Here is a 14,157-nt window from a genome sequence, read left to right on the forward strand (position 1 = left end):
TCCTTTACAACTGCTATATCTGTCCACACACACACAGACACACACACATATATATATATATATATATATATATATATATATATATATATATATATATACAGTCGCTCCCCTACTTACGAACATTCGAGTTACGAACAACGGTACATACGAACATGTCTGCGCGTATGTCGTAAAATGTTCGGATAGAGATGCTGTAAGTTAGATTTTGTATTGCGCACCTTTTTCCGAGTAGTGCTTCTTTACGCCGCTAGGCGCTGTGAGAGCTCACCCAGCATCCACCTTCCTCTGCCCAGTTCGTTGCAGTGCGTAAGTGCGTGAACGTATTTCCAGTGCGCAAAGAACTTTTTTCATTTTTATCATCAAATATCTCGTGCATCCATTATTCAATATGGTTGGTGAAAAGCGAAAGGCTTCTAGTGAGAGTGGTAGTGCAAAGAAGAGGCAAGCCATTTCATTTGAAACGAAAGTGGCAATAATAAAGAAGCTTGATACGGGTGAGAAAATGGTGAGCGTTGCACGGGCATACAACTTGAATCGTTCGACCGTCGGTACCATTTATAAACAGAAAGATCGTATAATGGAACACGTGAAAGGTGCAGTGCCGATGCAATCGACGATCATTAGCAAAAAAAGAGGGAAAATCATAGAAGAGATGGAGAAACTTCTCACCATTTGGCTCGAGGATCAGCAGCAGCGGCGTATACCTCTGAGCCTTATGCTCATTCAGGAGAAGGCCAAATCTATCTTTGAGGATGTCAAAGCTAAGGCTGGGGAAAGCACTGCCGAAGAAACGTTTTCTGCCAGCCACGGGTGGTTTTCCCGTTTCAAGAAGAGGGCTAATCTCCACCATGTGTCAGTGTCCGGAGAGGCAGCATCTGCGGACAAAGAGGCTGCCGAGCGATTCCCCCAAGTGTTGAAGGAGATCATTGAGGAGGGTGGCTATTCGGCTAAGCAGATCTTCAATGTCGACGAAACGGGTCTTTTTTGGAAGAAAATGCCAGAGAAGACCTACATTAGCCGTGAGGAGAAGACGATGCCCGGATATAAAGCGGCTAAAGACCGCCTAACCTTAATGCTTGGGGCGAATGCTGAAGGGAGCTACAAGCTGAAGCCGCTGCTAGTTTACCGGGCAGCTAACCCTCGAGCCCTGAAGAACGTGACGAAAAGCTCTCTCCCCGTTATATGGATGTTAAACATGAAGACATGGGTGACACTCGCTGTATTTGAGGACTGGTTCTTCCACCATTTCATCCCAGAAGTGAAGTTGTATTGCCGGGAAAATGGAATTCCATTCAAGATCCTGCTGGTGCTGGACAATGCCCCTGGCCACCCCCCGCACTTGGATGATTTTCATCCTGATGTCAAAGTTGTGTACCTGCCGCCAAATACAACTTCACTTCTGCAGCTGATGGACCAGGGCGTTATCGCCAATTTCAAGAAATATTACACCCGACGGACGTACAGGATGGCCTTGAAAGCAGTGGATTCTGACCCCGAGATGACCTTACGGAGCTACTGGAAGTCGTATAACATCTTTAACTGCGTAAAAAACATTGATGCATCATGGCGTGAGGTTACCGAGGTCAACCTCAACGCCGTGTGGAGGCCTCTATGCCCTCAGTTCGTCAAAGACTTCCGTGGCTTTGATCAGGAGGGAATCAATAAAGAAATTCTCAGCACTCTTGTCGGCCTAAGTGACAAACTCGAGCTTGACCTGCAGGAGGAGGACTTCGAGGAATTGCTTGAGTCCCATGGGGAGGAATTGAGTAACCAAGACCTCATGGAGTTGGAGGCTCAGCAACGTGTCGAGGAGGAGGAGGAGGAAGAAAAGCCTGTCCCCATGATGAAATTCGAGACGAAACTCTTAGCCGAGGGGTTTTCGCTCATAGATAAAGCCATCGCACTCTTCGAGCAGCAAGACCCAAATATTGAACGTTGCACAAAGGTTGCAAATCAATTGAATGATGCCATACAGTGCTACCGCATCATTTATGATGAAAAAAAGAAGAAAACTGTGCAATCTTCGTTAGATCGCTTCTTTCGGCCAGTTTCTAGTAAATACTCCAAGGAAGATACTCATCAACCCTCATCTTCTTCTCCTCGACCCTCAACTTCTTCCTACATTGAAGTTACGGAGGAGGAAGTAACTTTTGAAGCCCATTCCAGCGACGACGAAGACCCTCTCATGATATAAAATCCTCCTCTTCCTCCTCCATCATCTCCTTAAGCATCGAGTACATCTTCCAAAAGTAAGTTAAACTTCATTTTATTTATCTTATTACGTACATGTACATACTGTGTGTGTGTGTGTCTCTCTCTCTCTCTCTCTAACATACGTAGTACAGTACTGCACGTATTCTCTCCATTTTATTAAATGTTTTTTTCAGTACAAACCAATACAGGTTACTTATACAAGCCTTAAACATACTTATATAAACCTTCAATATACTTATATAGGCGTTAAACATAAATTATAATACAAAATATAGCACTGAAGAAACTTACGAACGAATTCACCTTACGAACGATCGTTCGGAACGTAACTCGTTCGTAAGTTGGGGAGCGTCTGTATATATATATATATATATATATATATATATATATATATATATATATATATATATATATATATATATATCAAATGGTTATATGTATAACCGTCAAATATGTCTATATCACCATACTTAGAGGATTGAAAGGGGGTTAAAGTTTGTGTGGCGCATCTGAATTAGAAGTGAAAAAAATTGGTGCATGAGAAACAAAAGGTTGGCCACCCCTGTGCTAGGTGAATGCATTATCACTGTACTAGTGAGGAGCTATGTTCTAATGTTTCTTTACGCTAGTAAGGCAACACCTGAACTGTTGTTGTTTTCTCAAAGATAAAATAAAATGCACGATTGTAATCGTGCATTCATAAAAAAAGATAACAAATCTAAAGAAATTTTTATTTTCCCAAAACAACTGAGTTCTGAATCCCTGAGTCAAGCTGTTCAAAAATTTTTGGGAATCCTTTACAGGAAAACCCGGGATTTTTTGAGTAACCTTATGAGAGAGTAGTAGGAAAATGTCAAATCCTCTGATAACCTTCTCTCTTGCCTTGCGGAAAAGTTTCGGGCTCTAGAAGGAATTTGATCCCATAAACAGTTTCTTGAAATATGGAAGCCGGATAACTATGCATAATTGCATACAATTAGCTATTGCAAGCAAAAAAATTTTCAATAAAAAACCTAACCTCGAGCTCTTACGTTTAGAGTGATGTCAAGAGCCCAAGCAGTGAAATACAGTATGCCAGATATTCTAGATTCATAATTGCCTCACACATGTTAGGGGACTAGTAAGACAGTCACTAGCTCAAACAGCATTCAAGAGAGAGCAAGAACTCAGATGAGCCAAGCGACAACCTTGCATGTTGAGCTACGCTCTGCGATCACCTTAGGTGAATGCCGAGTGCAAAAAGCGACAAAATTGAGAGCCCATGCAGGACTGCGATCTGCCCCAGGTGCGCAGCCTGACTTGTGCACTCTACACCAATAGGTAGAGCAGACTCAGAAGAGCATGAGCAGTCATAGCTGCATGACCCAGGGTTACTGTGAGCCTGGATCGTACTGCAATCTTAAATCGCGTTGTGAGCTTGGATCGTGGGGTATTGAGAGATAGCTTGTTTCAAGCAACACCTCAGGTGAAAGGATAGCAACACCTCAGATGAAAGATTAGCGTCCACCTTTGGTACTGCAATCCAGGCTAGCTGGGACTTTGGATTGCGTCGCAAGGCGTTGAGAGATCACTTGCTTCATGCAAAACTCTCAGTTGAAAAAAAGCTTTCACCTTTGGGGGCCGCAATCCAGGCTAGCTGTGAGCTTGAATCAAGTGGCGAGGCGCTGAGATCGCTTGTACAAGCTAAACTCTCAAGTGAAAGGATATTTTTTAACTTTGGCACTATCAGCCATTGAGACTGCCGCCAAGATTATCCAAGAGCTCCGAAAAGCTAGAACGCTCTCGTCGGAAACGTAAGGACGCTTCTTAACCGCCTGGATAAACTACTAGACTAAGACAGCAGTTCGCGGTAGCGACTGTATCCTCAGTAAAACCCTGAAGGATTGGGAAGCTCAGAGGGAGTAAATGGTAAAGCATATCTAGCTTCCCCTTGAGTGCACCGAGGGTGCCGAGATGTAGCATGTTAAGTGAACCTCCTAAATCGCATACAAAATCAGGCGATTGGATTGCGAAGCAACTGCTTCCAATAAGCGAGGTTGAAAACATTGAATCATCATCACTTGCTAAATTAAGTGTTGCTCGCATGTGTCCATCAACGAATCAGCGTACACAGATGGAAACAGACTTGATCATATTGGTTCTCTGATCTTAAGATGTCAGGGAAGTCTAACTCCAAAGAGTTAAAGGTGAGTATTCATGTTTTGCCAACCTAAAGAGTTACTGGAACCATGATATTAATCAAGTCTCCAACTCAAGGAAAACATCCCTGAAATGCTAATGTATTATAACGAGAATGAAACCAAGAGTAAAAGTTTTATTTTGTCAAAGCCAAAAACATGGATGGAGATGACTGTCTTCAACCAGTGTTTCTCCCCGCTACCACTGGTAACAACCACAAAGGATGTTGACACCGTTAAAAGTGTTTACAGTATAAAGGTAGTTGTATATTAGCTTGCGCTGATTTCCTTTTTCTTGGTAAAGAACGTAAGGTTTGTATTTTGTGCAAGACCAAATAGGAGTTCGTACAGTATCGCACTGAACAATTGCTATTCAGTACTGTAAAATTTACTAATGTATACGGACTACAGTACGTGAAAACAACGTACAGTAATTCCTAGCCATATAGTGGTTTGTCTATCGCTCCCTCAGTATAATACAGATTTATAAACATATTACTATAAGTACATAAATCTACATCTTAGATTTATAAGGACAGTTAAGTTTTATATTTTTATATCTTAATAAAATTTTGTTAAAAATAATTTCTTTGTGGACTTAAAAAATTCAAAAGTAAATCAGCAATACTATATACATTATACAATACAGTCAAGCCTTGTTATTTGCGACAGTTAGGTTACAGACACAGGCGCAATAAGCGAATTTTCGCGAATAAATAATACACTAGGGTGGGCTAACTCCTAACCTAAAAAGTCACTGCCCCTTGCCACGAGTGGATGCCCTAGCTGATGATTAATACAGTAAATACTGCCCAATATTGATTTAATTTGGTTTCTACAAGTTGATAATCATATGCACAGTGTACAGTATATTTGCACACATGTACACTACGTACTGGACACAGGACAGTATTGTGCTAAGGTAAAGTTTACCGAGTCATCATCATCCCCTTTCTGTTCTGTTTTACAAAAGTTGTTCCTATCTAGTAATACTGTACTGTAACCTAATACTCACTGATACAGTACTGTATATTACTGTCATATCTGTACAGTAATATTACTACAGTACAGCTTAACTGTACATACTGTAAGTGCTCTGTGTTTTCGTTCAAGACTCGTAGCCTACGCCGCTACTCTAGAAGCATGACACAACTTTTTACGTGTTGTCTCTTGCACAGTATGTTATCTATACTTTCATAAACAGAAATACAGCTTGTAATTATAAACTAAAAACTTAAATATCTCTATAATAATTGTTTCTTTTGAATTAACACACACAAACTGTGTATTCGATTACTTTTCAACAACTGATCTCTCTCTCTCTCTCTCTCTCTCTCTCTCTCATATTCGATTTCGTTTTGGAAGCATCATTGCATTCTAGAAAATTACGATTATCTAAAGTTAATTTAGCTTTAATAAAACAATTATGTACTTTTGTTTTAAATTTTGGGTGTATTTTATCAATCTAAGTATTTTGGATGACGTGATCAGATCAGACTCAAAATACTTTGATAAAATACACCCAAAATTCAAAACAAAAGCACATAAATGTTTTATTAAAGCAAAATTAACTGTTTAAATAATTGTAATTTTCTAAAATGCAATAATGCAACAAAATTGAATATTGAGAGAGAGAGAGAGAGAGAGAGAGAGAGAGAGAGAGAGAGAGAGAGAGAGAGAGAGAGAGAGAGAGAGAGAGAGAGAGAGAGAGAGAGAGATTGTTTATTGTAAATAAAAAAAATAAGAATAGTTAATTAAAACCATAAAAGCAAAGATGTTATTTTTAAAGTTAAATATCCTTCAGACAACCTGGTTCTGAAATAAAGCTAAAAATACTATTAGCATGGTAAGACACATCATGCCCAAGAATCTTGGCAAGGATGAACCTGCCATCTTCGCTTCGAGCCTCAAACAGATATCTATTTCTTTCAATACTATATGTAGGGCATTTGATCAACAAATGCCTCACTGTCAATGGTACCAAACTGTAATCAAAAACTCATGTGTCATCCGAGAGTGACCAATGCGGAGATGACAAAGAGTAGTCTCCCACTTTCGTGGCATTACGTTATACCTCCAAGAGGATATAACATTACTTATTTCTCTCATCTTATTTTCAAGTAAACTATCCTAATGCTGTTGCCAATTATTATAAATAAAATTCCTAATTGTAGGTAAAAAATCATTACTGGGAATGAGATACCTTCTGGGTAGCAACTCTGCTGCAGCATTCTTGGCCAGTGAATCTGCCTTCTCATTTCCAGACACACCTATATGTGCCGGAACCCAGCAAAATCGAAATGTTATACCTTTCATACCAATAATTAAAAGCCACTCTAAAATCTTCAAAACTAAAGGATTATTGGAATTAAAAACTTTTAAAGCTTATAGGACACTTCTTGCATCACTGAAAAGGGTAAAATTGCCCTCATCTTGTAACGCTATTTCCTCAACAAAGGAAGACCTGGACTAACTGCTTGTTTGACCCTGTCTTCTCCTTGCTGGATAGAGTTTGAGAACAAACTTCTTCCCTAAGGAGATAACAAAAGTGGAGACTTCCATAGGAAGAACTGACTGTAGCAGCTCAGAGATACCTCGACAAACGTCATCCTGTCCGACCGGACAGGTGGGTAGGTGGAAGAGACAGAAGTGTACACTTTGTAGCTAGGCTGTGGATTCTCTGTCCTTGCAAAAAAGAGGTGCTTACTTCGAGCTCGTATGAAGGGATTATCCACTACTGGAAAAACCTCACTCAAGGACGAGAGAACTCAGGCAGCGGAAGAGCATCATATTCCGATGATTGACGAACAAGACCGAGTTCAAGGTAAGGGTTGGTTGTATATGCCTCTACAGGGAAGGATTCTGCGGATGAGGACAAAGATGCTCGTGGACAGATTTGAGAGAGCCTAAGCCGACAGAGACCTTGCAACCATGTTGCTAGCACTAAATTCAATCCCTTAAAACTGAGGGAATATAAGGGAAACATTCTCCGGGGATTATGTCTCCCGAAGCAAGTATGAAGGGCCGAGGAGAAGATCCAAGGAATTGGCCCCAAAAACTGTGTTCAAGATCAGGCAAACTCTCAAACTTGTGGAGAGAAGAGAAGCCAATAACTCTAAAGGATTAAGCTAACAAGAATCGGTCCAATCCACAGGAAGGTGGAGGAGGCAAGAGGTCGGAACCACTGTGTAGCACTGTGATCTACTAGCGCAGGTCTTGGTGGAGGTCGTTGAACGAAGAAAAAACGACGTTCATGAAGGATGAACGTCCGCGACCTGCCAAGGACTGAAGAGTTGATATTTTCCCTGTTGGGGCCTCTGAGCTTACAGCATCCTGCATATGCAGGCTCTTCAAAGTTTGAAGACAAAAACATCGGGAACCAAAAAACCCTGCTTGTTTGAAAACAAGTTCCAAGAGGCGAGTGGGATGTTAAGCACCAAGGTTAACCTTTTGTGCTTTGCCTTGGCCGTCGATGGAGAGTGCTGGGTTAGGTTCCAAGAAGGGAATGCGTGTTAAACTCCTTCCAATGCATGTGGGAGGAGCTACCGAAGTAGAGCACCCCGAAGAGACTGGGGGAAGACCATCTATGTCGTAATGATGAGGATACTCTCTGATGAATAGAGAGGCAAGTCACATTGAGAAGAGCAGTATGCTTGACTGAAGTGAGGGTCTCAGCCAGAACAGATCGTCACGGAGAGCAACTTTACCTCGGAAGGAAAAGTAGCTAGAGGAAAACCGTCAGGTGCTGTAAACAGTTGCTGGTACAAACAACAACCTAGAAGAGAGCTGACAAGTGACGATCCTGAGCAGGTGAGGGACAATCATGGGCTGGTGAATGGCTAGCTGGTGATCGGCCAGCTGATGAATGGCTAGCTGGCGAATGGCGAGCTGGTGAACAGCGTAGAGAGTGACAATCACAAGCTGACGAATGGTGAACAGGTAAACGGCCAGCAAGGCTTGCCAGCTGGCAAACAGCGTATGACGGTCCCAAGCTGGCAAACATCGTCGATCACGAGCTGGAGGATAATTGTGGGCGATCGTGAGCTGACAGTGTAGCTGCTGCACGGCTGGGCGAAGTGAGTCAGCTGGGTGTGACGAATCTGGAGAGCGAGACGAGTGCTGGGCGATGAGGTCTGCTCCCGAAGAGGAAGAGAGGGAAATGGAAGAATCCAATTCCCACCAGAGGAATCCCACAAAGGAGAGACCAAACAGGTGAAGGAAGACTCTCCCGCGGACGGGAAAGGTGACCAACATCTGCTGCCTCTGTCAGCAATACCTGTGCAAGGAGAAAGATTGCTGAACAGAGGCTGGGAGGGAATCTCCCTCGGAAGGCATGGTTCCAACACCTTGAGGCGAACCCTCGGGCAGCACTCTCTGTATCCCCTCATTGAGCTCTAGCTCAAATTAAGGTCGACAGAGTGTTGCCTGAGAAACGAAGCCAAAGCTTGTTACTGGGTTCCCCAAAAGGGATTACCTGAAGAACTCTGAGGAGTTCTAAACAGCCACTGCTCTGGAGGTCCAGAACTGCCGCAGGCACAGGTGTAGAAGGTGAAGACTGGAAGGATCATCTAACTTCGCACTCCTTACATCGACTGCTAGCACCGAGAAGGGGGGAAAAAAACCTCGGGAGGACAACCTAACCTACAGAAGGGAAAGGTGTCCCCCGAGAGGCACTGGAACAGCGCTAAAGACTAAATACTTCCTTCACCACCTATTATTGCCAAACGTAGGAAAGAGGTGTCAAAATTGCTGAAGAAATGTTAGATAAATAATTTTATTTAAATTCAAATTTAATTAGCTGAAAAATAACCACTTGGGAAAGGTGATCCATGAGAGGTACAGGATCTTCCGCTGCCCATGTAATGAGTAAAAGTGTGTCGTCAGCAAAGAGGAGCAAGACTGAAGTTAAGCTCTGGTTTGGCCGCAAGCGGTCTTCCCTCCGATGAACTCGCAGGAAGCAAGAGCAAGCGATGTCAACATCTGAACGGAGTACAGTACTCGCAAAAGATGACTCCGCGAAGACAGAGGTCGGTTTGCTGCACTTAGAAAAGCAGGGGAGGCCACCAGCCTACGGGTTGTCCGGTGTCAAAGGGGAGACCGGGGAGGCAGTAAGAGAAGGTTTCTTTGCCCTCGAGAACATTGCACTATGTGGAAACGAGAAACAGCAACATTCACATTGTAATAAAAAAAAATGTTTATGTACAGTACAGTATATATAAAAACATGACAAGAATGTTTAAATATATATAAAAACACATGTAAGAAGAAAAGTCAAAGGCCAGAAAACAGTTGGTAGCTGGCTCTCCGAGCCAAAGAAAATGTGATGAAACAACACAGGTCACGTGTGTGTGAGCGGGGTGGCTGCCTACACACCCCTGGCAAACTAGCGGTTGGGTAGTTCTACCTCGCTTGAAAGTCTTTATGGCTAGTCTTCCAGCTTCACCGAACGATAGCGATGGCTTGTATTTAGTGTCGGAAGAACTGAATTTTTTTTAGAAATAATGAAAAAGAGACACTGTAGGTTTCTCTATCTACTTTGCCATTTTTTAGCTATTGCAAAAGTCCCCTGCAATTACCAAGGGATTACCATAGTGCATTATTTAGGATGTTTGTTCACCACATGTAGGCAGTTATTCATTGATTAAGGGAGGTATGAGTTCACTGACCTCAGGGTGCCAGCATTAAGTGATTTTTCGATGTTCTTGTTACCTAACACTGCAAAAATTGAGGGCTAACTGTACAATATTCTAATAAGGAAAAATCAACTTCTTTCAAAATTCTTAAAAAAATAATAGCACTTCATTACACAAAATTGGAAACTAACTACTCAACAATATAACCACAATGAAAATTATAATACTGTACCTTTTTCTTAACTGGATCTAAGTCTTCATCTTCATACCAATTTTTACACTCACGGCAACCCCACCCTTCAAGTTGCATCCGTTCTACCCTTTTTCTTACAACCGGGCCCTTATAAGCATACTCAGGTTCACTGTCTTCAGGAGGAATGATGTCAAAGCTGGAATTAAGGGTAAATAGTTTCACCTGTATAATTAGTAGTACCACTTACTCTAACCCAACAACAAATTACATCCTACACTAACCAAAAGGATTCAAGTTTCAGTATCAGTCTGAGGGTGGAAAATTAATAATATAAACCAAAGATATGTATACATAAATGAATAAACGAACACAGTGGCTCAAATTTTTCCATTACCTGTCAACAAATGATCGTATAGGTCTTTTTTGTTTCAAGCTCTTCGGAGTTTCATCCGCTGAGTGTATTCTATTCTTCATAGTGATCTTGGCATTTCTCTCTGGTGCCGAAGTCCCTTGTGAGTGGCTGCATTCAGAAATTTTCAATAGCTTTTTCTTGTGAAATGGTGCCTTTGCATTGAGACAAGTATTATCTTGTACTGGACTATCATTTACTTGGTTCAAAAGCTCATCCAAGCCAACCACTTCCTGATCCTTATTTCCATCTTGTTTATTTTCCCTTTTTCTCTTTTGAGGACTGAATCTACTGGGACTCTGTCTCAATCTTTTACTCGGGCTCTTTTTAGGAGACTTTTTACTTTTTTTGAAAGGTGAAGAATGGTCTGAGACTTTTGGCCTTTTTAATATTTTTGTTGGTGATTCCAGTGCTAAGTTCTGAAAGGAAAGCATGGTCAAATCATCATTCAATAAATCCTTCAAATTTAATAAAACACGCATGAGGGTGAATCCACACAACCGGGCACTGGACGATGGGCAAATGTCATTACCGGACGTGATGGATGACAAAATGAGTGGTGATGATGTCAGGAGAGCAAAATCCAACGCAAGGATCTGGCTATAAACAAGGCTATCAGATCTTGCTTTATTTGTTTACCAGGCTAAGACAGAAGAGCAAAGTTGCAAACCTATGTATACAAACATTGTGCTCAGAAGTAAGGTTGTTCCAGTTTAGTGCAGTCCAATAACTTTGCCATGGTGAGCAGCAAATAAAAACCAACATAAAGAAAATGTTATTGAAACTTTACAATTGCTAAACTTAAGAACTGCAACATGGCTTTAGAAGTTAAAGTACACAAGAATGGAGCCAAACACTTTTTACAATCTTTTTTGGAGATGGAACAACCATTGCAGTTAACATTTTTAGGTGGAGCAAGACCAAAAAATTAACAGCCATATGTCATAGAATAACTGTTATTTCTTGAAGAGAGCCTTTTAGCGTCTTCATTCCTTCTCCGAATTACAAACTCAGCAGAGACGTCATTTGGCCACCGTGATCTCATTTCTGACGACATCTATGCTCATTACTGCTCCCCCTTGTGTTCAGCAATGATATTTGCCCAACATACACTACACAGTTGTGTGGGTGCATTTTGACTTGAGTACACATATATTTTCACAAGTTATAATTCTTATATGATGACAGAACCTTACCACATGTGAAAAAAATAGAAAAAGAAATTGTCAGAAAAATTACAGTACTGTACATCCATATTATTCTGTTTCTAGCTCAAAAAGATAAACATCTCTAACATCACCATGAACCAATTATGGTAGCCCTGACTTAGTAATTCATTAATAGAATTATTCTCAAATGCAAAAATAGATAGCTAAGAACTCAGAGGCATCAACAATTCCCACGAAGAGGAATAGTCCACGTCCTTATGCCTTAAGACCTGAATTAAGGCCGAGCGATAGCCTTTCACTGCTGCGAGGGTAGACAACAAAGTCTGCTATTCATTGTAAAGAAGCTACGACTGGAAAAATACTCCTTCTACGACACCAATCGCAGAAGATGGCTCACTTTGCCAGGTAAACTGCCGTAGAGGACTCGCAGAGGTATCCAGACATCATCAGTGCAGTGCATCACATAAAGCCTTTTGCTCGGAGGAAATGCTGAAATAGTTACCACCTGTTAAGCGACAGGGATGTCACCAAGTTGAGGTGTGTACAAGTATGGCATGCAAGGCAGACTGGGCCATTAGGGTAGCTTTATAGGGACCTCAGTAAAGAGCATCATGAGGTCTGGGTACCATTCTGGTTGCAGTCATTTTGGAGTAAGCAAGGTCACTCTTAGGTTCTGAGTATTCAGTACCCTGTTGACTAATCGTCACATAATGCAAAACGGCAGATATGCATAGACATCATGGTTATCCCATGAATCTTGGAAGTTATCCTGTATGGCCACTGCCTGATCCAGATCCGGTGAGCTGAAGATTGGCAACTATTTGCTGAGCTTGTCAAGACTTTATCTACTGCTTGGGAACCCAACAAAGTCAGATGAAGATGAAGGAACCACACCCCACTTGTCTCTGCCAACTAAGCTTGTTGTCAATTACATCGCTCTTGCCTGAGATGACTGTCATCTACAGCTCTACTGTACTGTCTAATGCCCAAGTGTGAGCCTGCTTTGCCAACATATAGAGATGCTGTGAAACAAGACTGCCTTGCTTGTTGGAGTATACCACTATGGTAGTGTTAGCAATCTTCAATGCTTAAGAGTGGCCTATCATATGAGTTGGAACGATAGCAGTGCCAGAAGTGCTCAGTTACAGCAGGTTGATGTGTATTCTCTTCTCTTCGCCGCACCAGCGTTTTGGTTCCCTAGTTGTGCTCCCCAACTTTCCTTTAATGCACCTGTAAACAAGTATCTCTGGAAATTAACATTCCAAAGAAGTCCCCATCAAGAGGGTGTTGTCCTTCAGCCACCAGTTTAGATCATCCTTTACTTTCTGCTGTACAGGAACTAGATGATGAGGAGGATTGTTGGCTGTTGAATAGTGTCTCTTTAGGCACCTCTGAAGGGATCACTGGTGTGGCACGAGCTTCTTGGGGATGACAGGCGTTCTAGTAGCTGTTATCATTATCATACTGCAAATTGTTGATGGCGCAGGAAAGGTCACGCTGTTCTTGGTCTGCTGAAACAATAGTAGAGGGGGAAGACTCTCTCTATCACTGTGTTTAACTGCACCGGGCAGTGAGACTGTTCTTCCTCAGATCACAAAATTAATAAAGTTTTTTGTGTTGAAGGAGCTGTTTCAGAGAGGAGGACAGGATCAACCAATCATCTAGGTACCTTAGAAATAAATCCCGTTGGGGGGATCAAAAGCTGACACAAGTGTGAACAATTGAGTGACAACTTAAGGGAAGGTTGGCAATGCAAATCACAGAACTTTGAAAATGCAGACCTTCCCCAATCAGGTTGTGGTGGCCTATTGGAAACATCCCTGCCTGGTATTCTGCCAGACTCGGTTTCGAGACCCGCTCAAGCCTGATAGTTTCTTGTACGACTGGAAATATGCGTCTCTCAGGTCCAGAGAGAGCATAAAATCATTCCTCTTGATGGCAGCTAGTATGGTACTCACTGTCTCCATATCAAACAGGGTTTGTAATACAAACTCATTCACAGCTGAGAGGTCGATGATCAGTCTTCCGGCCCCAGTTGATTTTTCCAATAATAACAGGTGACTGTAAAAGCCTGGAGATCCCTCCATTAAGAAATGATGTGCCATAGCTTTAGACTTTGCTTCTGAATCAGGCAGTGAGGAAAACATAAGTGAGGGTATCAAACCGGGTAATTGCCTAAACCTGATATGCAATAATACCCTGCCCTATGTTGTTGGTTGGTTCCAGGATTCTAGTCCTATAAAGTGACTTACTGTATAAGTTCCCTAAATGTGTAATAAACATGAAAAAGTACTTACAACCTGCTATCATTTTATAAAAACCAGATACCTACTTTAATAAGCTTTCATGTTAAATACAATAC

The 14,157-nt window shown here is 41.7% G+C and overlaps 1 protein-coding gene across 1 annotated transcript in view; it reads right to left on the reverse strand.

Moving 5' to 3' along the window:
• LOC137658832 (muscle M-line assembly protein unc-89-like) overlaps positions 1-14,157 on the reverse strand; it is a 48,591-nt gene that overhangs the window by 3,676 nt on the left and 30,758 nt on the right. The window contains exons 5-6 of the mRNA XM_068393909.1: positions 10,612-11,045; positions 10,257-10,413 (exon numbers count right to left, since the gene is read on the reverse strand). Of these exons, the coding sequence (XP_068250010.1) occupies positions 10,257-10,413; positions 10,612-11,045 (591 nt within the window). The remainder of the gene's footprint in view (positions 1-10,256; positions 10,414-10,611; positions 11,046-14,157) is intronic.

The sequence above is a fragment of the Palaemon carinicauda genome, chromosome 19, assembly GCF_036898095.1.
Source record: "Palaemon carinicauda isolate YSFRI2023 chromosome 19, ASM3689809v2, whole genome shotgun sequence".
NCBI classification, from domain to species: domain Eukaryota; kingdom Metazoa; phylum Arthropoda; class Malacostraca; order Decapoda; family Palaemonidae; genus Palaemon; species Palaemon carinicauda.